Genomic DNA, 13,271 nt, shown 5'->3' with positions numbered 1-13,271 from the left:
ACACCAGATAATCATCTTTGGTACTCCTAAGTTTGAATATTACTTATCAATATTTTCAGATATTATTTAAATAAGTCACAAACTTGAATAGGATAGAAGAAAAAGAGACTGTACATTATCTCAACTCTTTCCTGGCACTGCCTAGTATCATATGATGGGATTGGTCAGTCAGCGTGGATTTATGAAGGGGAAATTATGCTTGTCTAATCTTTTGGAATTTTTTGAGGATGCAACAAGTAGAATGGATAAGGGAGAGCCAGTGGATGTGGTGTATCTGAACTTTCAAAAAGCCTTTGACAAGGTCCCACACAAGAGATTAGTGTGCAAAATTAGAGCACATGGTATTGGGGGTAGGGTATTGACATGGATAGAGAACTATTGGCAGACAGGAAGCAAAGAGTAGGAATTAACGGGTCCTTTTCAGAATGGCAGGCAGTGCCTCGTGGGGTGCCGCAAAGCTCGGTGCTGGGATCCTAGTTGTGTCCAATATATATTAACGATTTAGATGAGGTAATTAAATGTGACATCCCCAAGTTTGCGGATGACATAAAGCTGGGTGGCAGTGTGAGCTGCGAGGAGGATGCTATGAGGCTTCACGGTGACTTGGATAGGTTGGGTGAGTGGGCAGAAGCATGGCAGGTGCAGTATAATGTGGATAAATGTGAGGTTATCCACTTTGGTGTCAAGAACAGGAAGGCAGATTATTATCTGAATGGTGTCAGATAAGTAGAAGGGAAGGTGCAACAAGACTTGGGTGTGCTTGTACATCAGTCATTGATAGTAAGTATGCAGGTACAGCAGGCAGTGAAGAAAGCTAATGGCATGTTGGCCTTCATTGCAAGAGGATTTGAGTTTAGGAGGCCCTACTGCAGTTGTATAGGGCCCTGGTGAGACCGCACCTGGAATATTGGGTGCAATTTTGGTCGTTCTTGTAAACCTCCTTTGGTCCCTCTCCAGAGCCAACACATCCTTCCTCAGATACGGGGCCCAAATCTGCTCATAGTAGTAACTTTCTATCCCAAAATGTCTTCATCTCTTCTGTGAACAGGTGTATTAAAGAAACTCTACATAAACAAATTTAAGCCAGTCCAACTCTTGACAAGCTGCTATGTAAGGTGTCTGACTAATTGTGCTAATGGAAGACTGCAAGTGCTGAGAAATGGCAACCTAAAATCAAAATTATCCTTCCCTCAGAAAAAGAGAACACAATAACAGTATTTTCAAAGAAATGGTATAAAAAAAATGAAAAATTAACTTAAGGTAACAAGCACTTACGAGATGCCCTGTTCATCCCCAGTTTGCCTCCTCAAGTGTAAACCTGCTAGTTCAGAATCCTGCTCTTCATCTGACATTTCTTCAGAACTATGAGTCTTTTCTATAAGAGGATTCATAACTTCCATGTCTGCAATATCAAAATACACAATTTTGTTATTAACACAATATTTGTGTAATAGGGATTCCACAGTTATAAAGCAGATACACTAAAACAGAAAGAAATACTGTGGGATAATTTGTCATTCATACTTCAATCTGAAATATATTTCCTACTAGATATGCTTTTCTACATCAAACAAAAATAAGCAGAAACAAACTCGAATGTTTTGCAAAGGAGCAATGAAGTGATTCAATTTTTTTAACAAAAGACACAGCCAAAATTCATGTCAGCAAAATGTCATAGATGTTGTGTTGGTGACATTTGGGAAAAGGAAAGATGGGAAAAGTGTGATAACATACAACTGGTGTAAATAGGTGATTGATGGTCAGCATGAACGCAGTTTGCTTCTTCCGTGCCTTTGGTATTTTCCCATTTACGCTTTGTCCAATAAAGAAGCAAGACCAACTGGGCTTGTACATTCGGTGCATTGAATAGAAAAGGTCGTACAAAAAAGCTTCAAAGACACATGACCTAATACAAAAGTGTCCAGAAGAGCATTGAAAGAGGAGTAAAAATAAATAGGAAATAAGGCAAGCAAAGAATGATAAAACTATTCAGTAAAAATCATTTTACTGCAAATAAATTTTAAGCAAATAAAGTACAGATAATTAAACAAAAAGCAGGGATTTGGTTCAACAAAAATAACCTTTGTGGGCAGAGAATGAATACTTTGTAGCTGCGTTCTCAAAATAGATTTGACACTCCCTTCCAGGAGGTGATGCCATCTACTCTTAATCTTAACTTTACTTAATTTGGTTATTCCATTCATGCACTTCAGTGCTTCTTTGTTCATGCCAATCTCTGCAACTTTCTGATGGTTTTGCATTCATCATTGTATTTACAGTGTACTAATCATATTTACTTTTTACTCTTGAGTTTTACACAAATGAGGAATTTCATTGCATCCTAGCCTGCAAGGCAATAATCTAATCTGACCTTAATCTAAAAGCAGGACAAAGATTTACATCAACATCCGTATCCCTACTTGTTAACTTTCTGCCCACTAAATCAACCTATTGATCTCTCAACCATAATCTCATTAGTTTGTTGATTGCTAACGACGTTGATAGTGATATCCTCTTGTGTATTTTTATCAATTAATGGCATGCTCCTAGCTTCATCAACAAACAATACAAAGTTTCTCCAACTCCTCTGCCTCAGTTTTTTTCTTGTATTTTTACTATTTAAATGCTTTGCATTTAGAGAGAAGGTGACCCAAAGTAGACTACACATCTACAGAACAAAATTGCAACACCCATGCTTCAATTTATTATTTTACTGCAGCTTTGCTTTCCAATTTGTGATGAATACTAAAATGTATGAAGGAGGAGCAAGGAAAGAATCGTTTGCAAGCAAATTCGTTTTTTGCTAATGGACTGATCTGGAATTCCAAAATGAATGCACCTCCGCTCCTTCAGTAGAATAGCATTGATGGAAAACACGGCTTTAAAGCTGCCACCAGTTCCATTCTTAACCTATGCTGAATGTATGCAGTCAGAAGAAGGGTCCTGACCCGAAACGTCACCTATCCATGTTCTCCAGAGATGTTGCTTTGATCGTGGGCCTAATTACACAGAGATGAGCTAATACCCAGTCCAAGTTTGGATAATAAGCTGATAAATTTGGAGAGGATAAGTTTGTCCAAGTAATCCAATGTAGAGTACAGAGCCAGCGAGCTCACAAACCTGTTGGAACTATTATTGGGGTAAGTGAATTATTGTGGGTCCAGGTCTTTACAAAGGCAGGAGTTGATGTGCGCCATAAACAGCCTCTTGAAGCACTAATCAACACGAAGGTAAGTGCCACTAGATCGTAGTCATTGAGGCATATCACCGCTCTCCTCTAGGACACCAGTATTATTGATGTAATTTTATTGCAGTTGGAACCTTGGACTTTAGTAATGAAAAATTGAAGACGTGTACATTAACCACTCCCAGTTGGCAAACGTAGGCTTTAAGAATGTGGCCAGATACACAATTGGGGCAAGACGCTTTCCGAGGGCTTACCATCATGAAGGATCTGTGTAGAAAGGAACTGCAGATGCTGGTTTACACCAAAGATGCACAAAATGCAGGTGGGACTAGTGTAGCTGGGACATGTTGGCCAGTGTGGGCAAGTTGGGCTGAAGGGCCTGTTTCCACACTGTATCACTCTGTAAGCAGTCTCTTGTGTCTCCATCTTTCTTAGGGAGCTCTGCTTGCCCTTCCAATGTACGCAAGTTTTACAAAGCCCAGAAGATGAATGGTCCATATCAAACAATATTGACACCTTTTTGATAACATATTTAAAATAAAACATTTATAAATTCAACTCTTTATCATAATAATAAAAAATCAAAAAAATCAACCCTACCCTTATACAATACAAGTTCTGGGCCATTTTCAGCTTAAAATGTAAAAGCAATAAAAATTCCATAATTAGAAATCTGAATTAAAAACAGGATAGAATTGCTCAGCAGGTCCGCCAGTGACATTCAGAAAACTGGCTATCTGAAATTGTTGAAATCAATGTTAAATCTGGAGACTATAATGAGCCAAACCCGAAGGCAAGCTGCTGGTCATGGAAGTTGCAGTGGTCTGATCACAGGTCAGAATGCAAGTAGGACAAATAATTAAACTGACAGGCAAACGTAGTAAGTATGCAAAATGTTCACGTTATAGGAGTAGAATTAGGCCATTAGGCCCAACGAGAGTAGAATTAGGCCATTAGGCCCAACGAGTCTACTCCGTCATTTAATCATGGCTGATCTCTGCCTCCTTATCCCATTTTCCAGCCTTCTCCCCGTAACCCTTGACAACCGTTCTAACCAAGAATTTGTCTATCTCTGCCTTAATAATATTCACTGACTTGGCCACCACAGCCCTCTGTGGCAATGAGTTCCACAGATTAACTACCCTCTGACTAAAGAAGTTCCTCCTCACTACCTTTCTAAATGCTAATAATGTTATTTCCTGCACCTCACTGAAGCCAAATTTAGAATACATGACTACTTTGTGTCACTCCTTTTAGTCAGTGGCACGGCCCCTAGCTTTCAGCTTTCTGTTCATTAATTCTGCAATCTCCCCCATTTCAACCTCTACCATAGTATTTTACTGTCATGAGAAAGCACAACAATTCTTGACATAGAATTCAATAATCTTGGTTAACTAGCCATTCCAATTTGCAGCAGAACTGGTCACATCTAATGAAAGGTCTATCAACTGATGTTAACCCAATTGTTCTTTCCACAGCTGATACAAACTACTGTTGAGTTTTTACAGCATTCTGTTTTAGATTTGGATTAGTAAGTATGCAGATGATACTAAGATAGGTGGGGTTGTGGATAATGAAGTAGATTTTCAAAGTCTACAGAGAGATTTATGCCAGTTGGAAGAGTGGGCTGAAAGATGGCAGATGGAGTTTAATGCTGATAAGTGTGAGGTGCTACATCTTGGCAGGACAAATCAAAATAGGACGTACATGGTAAATGGTAGGGAATTGAAGAATGCAGGTAAACAGAGGGATCTGGGAATAACTGTGCACAGTTCCCTGAAAGTGGAATCTCATGTAGATAGGGTGGTAAAGAAAGCTTTTGGTGTGCTGGCCTTTATAAATCAGAGCATTGAGTATAGAAGTTGGGATGTAATGTTAAAATTGTACAAGGCATTGGTGAGGCCAATTCTGGAGTATGGTGTACAATTTTGGTCGCCTAATTATAGGAAGGATGTCAACAAAATAGAGAGAGTACAGAGGAGATTTACTAGAATGTTGCCTGGGTTTCAGCAACTAAGTTACAGAGAAAGGTTGAACAAGTTAGGGCTTTATTCTTTGGAGCACAGAAGGTTAAGGGGGGACTTGATAGTGGTCTTTAAAATGATGAGAGGGATAGACAGAGTTGACGTGGATAAGCTTTTCCCACTGAGTAGGGAAGATTCAAATAAGGGGACATGACTTGAGAATTAAGGGACAGAAGTTTAGGGGTAACATGAGGGGGAACTTCTTTACTCAGAGAGTGGTGGCTGTGTGGAATGAGCTTCCAGTGAAGGTGGTGGAGGCAGGTTCGTTTTTATCATTTAAAAATAAATTGGATAATTATATGGACGGGAAAGGAATGGAGGGTTATGGTCTGAGCGCAGGTATATGGGACTAGGGGAGAATACGTGTTCGGCACGGACTAGAAGGGTCGAGATGGCCTGTTTCCGTGCTGTAATTGTTATATCGTTATATGGTTATGTTTTGTTTCCGATTTCCAACATTTGCAATGCTCAGGTCCCTCTCTCCATTTTAATGTATCTCCTTTTTACATCCATCTACATAGAGCGTCTGTAATTACTTCATCTCCCAACCACAGCAAGCACCAACTCCACCATGACCACATGACATTTGGTCTTTCATCCTATGGCAAGGGTGTCTTCGTCCTCTCCACCTTCTCAGCAACTTTAAAATGCTGTTTTAATGGAGGCACAAGAAACTGCAGATTCTGGAATCATGAGCAAAACACAAAGTGCTGGAGGAACTCATTGGATCATGATGCATCTGTAGAGGGAATGAACTGACAACATTTTAGGTCTGGACCATTCTTCAGACTGGTCGGAGTTGGGGGAGAGAAAGCTGTAAAAGAGGTGGGGGTGTGACAAAGCCTGGCAAGTGATAGGTGGATACAGACGGGCTTGATTGCTACATGGGTGGAGTAAATACCAAAGACTAAAAATCAGACAAAGGGTATCAGATTAAGAGATAAAAGGAGTGATATGTAAAGACAGAGGGAGGGACATGACTAGAAGGGGACTGTGAGAAGAGAAAGGGGGGGGAGGGGTAGGGGGATAAAAGAGGAAATGGGAATCTCATAGATAAGTGTATGAAGGAGGGGAAAGGAGAGGCAGGAGAAATGTGTGCGGGAGGGCACAAGAAAGAGGGTAGAGTAGACAGTACTACTTGAAAGTGGAGAATTCAAAGTTCATACTGTTGGGTTGCAAGCTGCTGAAGCAGAATGCAAGGTGCTGTTCTTCCAGTTTGTGTGTGGCATTGACAGAAAGATTGTTATGGGTATTGAAGGGGAGTTAAAATAGTAAGCAACCGGGTTATCCAACAGGCCATGGTGGGCAGAGCACCAGTGTTTGGCTAGTAGACTGTTGATCTCGCCAATGTAAAAGAGGCCACATTTGGAGCATTGAAAGCAATAGACGAGGTGCATCTATCTCATCTGGAAGGTTGTTCGGGTCTCCGAATAGAAGTGATAGAAGAGGTGTCGGGACAGTTGTTACATACCCTGCAGTTTTCGGGCAAAATACCTGAGATGGGGATGGATTGGGTGGGATAAATAAACAAAGGAGAACCAACTTCTGCATCCAACACATCATTCTCCGACATTTTCATCACCTGTCACATCCTCGCATCCCACCCCTTTCCTCTTTCCAGGAAGATCACTCCCTTTTTGCACATGGTTTGCAGGAGTAGACCATTCGGCCTTTTGAGCCAGCACCACCATTCAATATGATCGTGGCAGATTGTCCACAATCACATATTCCTGCTTTCGCCCCATATCCCTTGATTCCTCCCTCAATTGCAATAATGTCCTCCCTCAAATTAGGAGATCAAAACTGCACACAATACTCCACGTGTGGTCTCACTAGGGCCCTGTACAACTGCAGTAGGACCTCCTTGCTCCTATACTCAAATGCTCTCGCTATGAAGGCCAACATGCCATTTGCTTTCTTCACTGCCTGCTGTAGCCGCATGCTTCCTTTCAGTGACTGATGTACAAGGACACCCAGGTCTCGTTACACCTCCCTTTTTCCTAATCTGTCACCATTCAGATAATAATCTGCCTTCTTGTTCTTGCCACTAAAGTGGATAACCTTGCATTTATCCGCATCTGCCCACTTGCCCAACCTATCCAAGTCACCCTGCAGCCTCACACTGACACCGAGCTTTGTGTCATCCGCAAACTTGGAGATGTTACATTTTATTCCTTCGTCAAATCATTAATATATTGTAAATAACTTGGGTCCCAGCACTGAGTCTCGCGGCACCCCACTAGTCACTGCCACAATTCTGAAAAGAACCTGTTAATTCCTCTTTGCTTCCTGTTTGCCAACCAGTTCTCTATCCATGTTAATACCATGTGCTCTAATTTTGCACACTAATCTCTTGTGTGGAAACTTGTCAAAGGCTTTTGACAGTCCACATCCACTGGCTTTCCCTTATGAACATTGAATTCTCGCACTTTAAGTAATAACTCTACCCCAAACCCCCCCCCCCCAGTTACCCTGTTCCTTTCCCCTACTTTGCATCTCCAGAGTCGTGGTCAGTCATAGAGTCTTACAGTGTGGAAACAGGCCCTTCGGCCCAACTTGCTCACAACATATCCCAGCTAGACTCGTCCTACCTGTCCGCGTTTGCCCCATATCCCTCTAAACTTGTCCTATCCATGTATCTGTCTAAATGTTTCTTAACGTTGCAATACCTGCCTCAACTACCTCCTCTAGCAGCTCATTACCACTTATTACCCTTTGTGTGGAAAAGTCACCCCTCAGATTCCTATTAAATCCTTCCCCCCTCAGTTCAGTTCCAGTTATTTATTGTCACATGTACCGAGGTACAGTGTCACCGGAAACCTATGTCCTCTCGTTCTCGATTCCCCTACTCTGGGCAAGAGACTCTGTGTGTCTTCCCAATCTATTCCTCTCATGATTTTATCCACCTCTATAAGATCACCACTCATCCTCCTGCATTTCAAGGAATTGAGTCCTAGTCTGATCAACCTCTCCTTTTAGCTCAGGCCCTCAAGTCATGGCAACATCCTATTTAAATCTTCTCTGCACCCTATCCAGCTTGACAACATCTTTCCTATAACATGGTGCCCAAAACTGAACACAATACTCTAAATTAGTCCTCACCAATGTCTTATAGAACAGCAACATGACCTCCCAACCTCTATACTCAATGCCCTGACTGATGATGGTCAATGGACCAAAAGCCTTTTTGACCACCCTATCTACCTGTGATACAATACAATACAATACAATACAATTTTATTGTCATTTGAGTCTCAGTGAGGCTCAAACGAAATTCTGTTTCCACAGCCATACAAACAAAGACAATTCCTAGACATACACACAATTTAGTTCACACAAACATCCATCACAGTGAACCCACTGTGATGGAAGGCAAAGTCTTTTCTCTCCCCTGTTCTCCATGTCTCTCCCGATGTCCAAGCCCCAGGCGGGCGATGCTAAGTCCCATGGCCATTTTAGGCCGTGCCGGGCGATTTACGGCCCCGCTCCCGGTCTAAAAGTCTCGAAGTTGGAGCCCCCGGCGGGCGCTGGAATGTCCCATGGCCATGAAGCCGTGCCGGGCGATGTACGTCCCCGCTCCGGGTCGTTCCAACCCCGCGACACAGGCTGGAGAAGTCGCGTTGCGGGAGCTCCAGGAAGCGGTCTCTCTCTCCCCCCGGACCCGCGAGCTCCCGATATCCCAGTCCACCGGACCTGCGACTGCGTTGCTGGAGCCTCCGAGCCCCAGGAGTCGAGTCGCAGCAGCGAGTCACCACCGCTCTCCACGTTCCGAGGCCTGGCCAGCCCCACGATGGTGAGTAGTCCGCAGCTCCGCAGCCTCCCGAGCCCCCGGGTCGTTCAGGTTGAAGGCCGCTCCACGGTGCTAGGCCCCAACGACAACGGAGACCCGACAGGGAAAAGGTCGGGTCTCCCAGACAGGGAAGAGATTTAAACAGTTTCCCCCTGCCCCCGCCCCCCACCACATATACATATTTAAAACCAGTATTAAAAAACACCAAACACTACATTTAACTAGACAAAAAATAAAAAAAAGACAGACAGGCTGTAGGGGCCGCTGCAACGGGTGAGTCGCGCTGCCACTTTCATCAAACTATGTACCAGTACTCCTAGATCCCTCTGCTCTACAACACTCCCCAGAGCCCTACCGTTCACTGGGTCGGTTCGGCCCCTGTAAGTGCTCCCAAAATGCAACACCTCACGTTTCTCGGTATTAAATTCTCCATCAACCATTCCTCAGCCCACGTGCCCAACTGATCAAAATCCTGCTGCAATTTCTGACAACCATCTTTGCTCTCTATACCACCCACTTTTGTGTCATCTGCAAAATTGCGAACCATGCCGTGTACGTTCTCATCCAAATGATTGATATAGATGAGAAACAGCAATGGGCCCCAGCAATGACGCTGAGGCACACCACTGGTCACAGGCCCCAGTCCGAAAAGTAACCTTCCACCGTCACCCTGCTTCCTTCCATTAAGCCAATTGTCTATCCATTCAGCTATCTCTCCTTGAATTCCATTGGATGTAACCTTTCAGAGCAGAGTACCATGCAGAACCTTCTCAAATGCCGTACTAAAATCCATGTCTACAGTTCTGCCTTCATCTACAGATGTCGCCTATTTCCCTTTTATTTCTCCTCTTTCCCCTTCCCCTGCGTTTACAATTTACACCTCTTCTCTCCTTATCTGACATCCATTTAACCTCGAGCCTTTGTCATTTATTCCATCCATCTATCAATCAAACACCTCTCCCCTCACCAGTATCACTTGCCAGCCTTTGTGCCAACCCCATCTTTCTTTTCCACCTATCTCCCACCTACTCCAATCAGTCTGAAGATGGGACCAGGTAAAACAACGTCTGACCATTCCCTGCACATATGCTGCCCAAAATGTTTTCTCAGCTTATCAGCTCTGATGGTAGATCAACCCGAAACAAAAAGCTTCTCTCCAGATGCTGCCTGGCCCAGAGTATTTCAGCATTTGAAATAGTTTGAAAACTTATTACAAAAAGCAAATCTCCAGTGAAAAAATATTTTAAAAATTCACAACAAAATTACAAGAACTGATTTTCAAATGACCTAGCCCGATACTTTATAAAGCGCATCACTCCCATAAGTTATTCCATTATAAATAAACAAACCTTAGTGCCACTTTTCTAAAAAATACTAAACTGGAATTGTTTAAGACATATTTATCACCTATAAAACATCAATTATTGCAAAAGCAAGTTAGTTGGAGCCCGGGGTGAGCAAAATAGTGTTTGCTTCATGAGGAAGCCAAGAAAGTGGCATCCCACTTGCTCTTTGTTTCCCCTACCACTCTCTCACAATAAGGTTGCTTCTAAAAATATGCAAAGTATCTGAAACAATTCCCTTTTGTTTCTGTCTAACCTTTACACTAACATTGGCCACTTCTTTAATCTGACATTGACCACTTTCTTTTTAATAGTTATTTCGCTCAGTGTTCATGTTGTTCCATTTTGATTTCCGTAATTTGATTTCCGCGTTTACTGTGCAATTACTCACATGCTAATACTGTTTGCCCACACCTTTAAATTAGGATTACCAAAACATTGTTATTGGTCATACATGCACATAAAACTCACGGATCTAAAAGGTTGATTTCAGATTAAATCGTAATTTAGACAATTAGTTCTGTAATTGTATATGGGCACGTTGTGTGTTCATCAAGAATATACTTTCTATAATGAAACGAAAATGTAAGTGATTCTGCTCATCATAGTTCATCAAGAACACACTTTCAGCAGAATAATTGAAATGCCCTGGGGCTGCCAGTATTATTGACAACAGGCTATTAAAGTTTCCCAAGCAGTAAATAAATTGACGATTCACATTTGGAAACTGCAGCCGGTTTCAATATAAAGATATGTTTTGTTCCGCTTCCTTGTCAATGCCAAGCTGCTTCCATCCATGAACACATTCACTTTCTCTCTCTCTCTGGAGTGAGCTGTGGTTGCAGCGTGGCGCCATTACTGGGCTGTAGAATGTTGGCCCAGGAAGGCAGCTCAGCTCAGCTCAGCTCAGCTCCACTGAACCGGGCCACAACACCACCCTCCTTCTCTCCCTCACTCACCGATCTCCTCCCCGGCATCCATGGCAGTGCAGTGCTGCGCCACGTCACAGCACGGCCAGCCGTCCTCACCGCACTCAAGTTTGCTGCAAATAAATCCCGGGCAAGGAAACCGAGAGCCGGGCGATGCAGAAGGAAGTGCAGGGACACAAGAGGCTACGGGTGCTGGATTCTGCAACCGCCGTCATTGATGTCAAAGAAACGAGATTTCGCTACCGACAGTCGCCCAGCAATGAACCAACCCAACCGGAGATGTTCTATCTGGTTCTTTCCCAGGATCGGTCAGCCTGGAGGAGGCAAATTCAAATCAATAGATAGAGGCAGGATTTGGAGGAAATAGCCGCCTTCATTTGGTATTCTTTGCAAAACCGTGCAGCTCCACTTGTATTATTAATCACAGCCCCGGCCTCACTAATGTTCGCGTTGCTGATACAACTACCCGGCCACAATATATTGCCCGCAACCTACTAAAGAGCAAAGCATGCGCAAGCTGCTCCTGCTAATGAACATGCGCAGTTGGAATCGGTGCTCAGTTATAAAGTTCACAAAGTGTGAACTTTGCAGCCTGAAGAAGGCTCTCAATCATAAACTTTGCCTATCCATGTTCTTAGAGATACCGTCCCACCTGCTGAGTTATTCGAGCATTGTGTCTCTATCTTCGGTGTAAACTACCATCTGCAGTTCCTTTCTACCCAATAACAAGGTTTTGTCCAATGTGCCAATTGAAATGATTGAACTGTTAATAATTCATTGTTAATAATTCACAATGGCGCAGGGGATCTGGTGTGGGGAGGCTGGCTTAAACAAAGGGGGACCCCAGCATGAAGTGGGAGGGGGAACGAAGGGACAAACATTATTACTTAGAGTAATCTTTGTACTTTTGCCGGCACCTTTGCGGCGACTCTTTTGCTGTACCTAGGTACGTGACAATAAAGTATCATCATCATCTATGGGCGAAAGCTTGCTATTATTACATTTAGCAAGTAGCATATCACTGTTTTTAAAAGTATGATTGTAATGGAACATAACTATCAATGATACTTATGTGCAAGCTCGAAGGGCCGTATGGCATACTCCTGCACCTATTTTCTATGTTCCATTACAATCATACTTTTTAAAACAGTGATAAATTCCACAACATACCCCTCAAAAAACACTATTACAAATTCCTTGACCCCGTACTTTTCTGAATGTATCCAATGGTAAAAGATCTCAAAGGGTTGGGAGTGGTGGGTTTGCTCTCATCGGAGATGGCATAAACTCAATAGCCTCCTTTTCTGCTGTAACTACTCTATGATTCTAGATATTTATTTACAATCATACTGCAAAGACACAGGTCATTCAGCACACATATCCATATCCATCAATGATAGAGCACTGGTCTGTAGCACCGTGACCTGCTGAACCTTTCCAGCATATTGTTATATGTCCACTGCTTGATTGGTTCTTTGCACTGACGGCACGGTGGCGCAGTGGTAGAGTGGTTACTTGTCAGTGCAAGAGATTCTGGTTCAAGCCTGACTACGGGTACTGTCTGTGCAGAGTTCTCCCTGACCGCATAGGTATCCTCCAGATGCTCCGGTTTCCTCCCACACTCAAAAAATGTAGATATGTAGCTTAATTTGGTTTCAGTAAAAATAGTAAATTGTCCTTAGTGTTAGTGCACGGGGATCGATAGTTGGCGCAGTCTCAATAGGCTGTTTCCGTGCTGTACCTCTAAACTGAACCTGGTAAAAAGGCACAAAGTGCATGTTTACACCATGTATAACCTGGAAAATCAGAAGAAATGGGTTATATGGGAAAGTGGGTTGTGAGAGGGATAAAATATGACGTTCTTTGAGTTTCAACCTTACTGCCAATGAAAGCCTCAGCATCAATCTACCCAAATATCTCCAGCATTGTCTCCCTCTTGGCAGTTTGGCAATCCACTTCCAGTTTGTTTGTTGCTATTATTATCCCTTTTCTCTTCAA

The 13,271-nt window shown here is 42.9% G+C and overlaps 1 protein-coding gene across 2 annotated transcripts in view; it reads right to left on the bottom strand.

Moving 5' to 3' along the window:
• slc36a4 (solute carrier family 36 member 4) overlaps nt 1-11,893 on the bottom strand; it is a 290,588-nt gene extending 278,695 nt beyond the window's left edge. Inside the window, exons 1-2 of one of the 2 annotated variants that reach the window (XM_033022426.1) lie at nt 11,304-11,893; nt 1,276-1,402 (exon numbers count right to left, since the gene is read on the bottom strand). In XM_033022426.1, coding sequence (XP_032878317.1) covers nt 1,276-1,402; nt 11,304-11,325 — 149 coding nt within the window. In that variant the 5' untranslated portion in view covers nt 11,326-11,893. The remainder of the gene's footprint in view (nt 1-1,275; nt 1,403-11,303) is intronic. The other variant, XM_033022427.1, reaches the window with a different exon arrangement.
• Between the last annotated feature and the right edge of the window lie 1,378 nt (nt 11,894-13,271).

Source organism: Amblyraja radiata, chromosome 6 (genome assembly GCF_010909765.2).
Source record: "Amblyraja radiata isolate CabotCenter1 chromosome 6, sAmbRad1.1.pri, whole genome shotgun sequence".
Classification (NCBI taxonomy): Eukaryota; Metazoa; Chordata; class Chondrichthyes; order Rajiformes; family Rajidae; genus Amblyraja; species Amblyraja radiata.
Note: the sequence above shows the minus strand (reverse complement) of the source record. Positions and strands in the feature narration are given on the sequence as shown.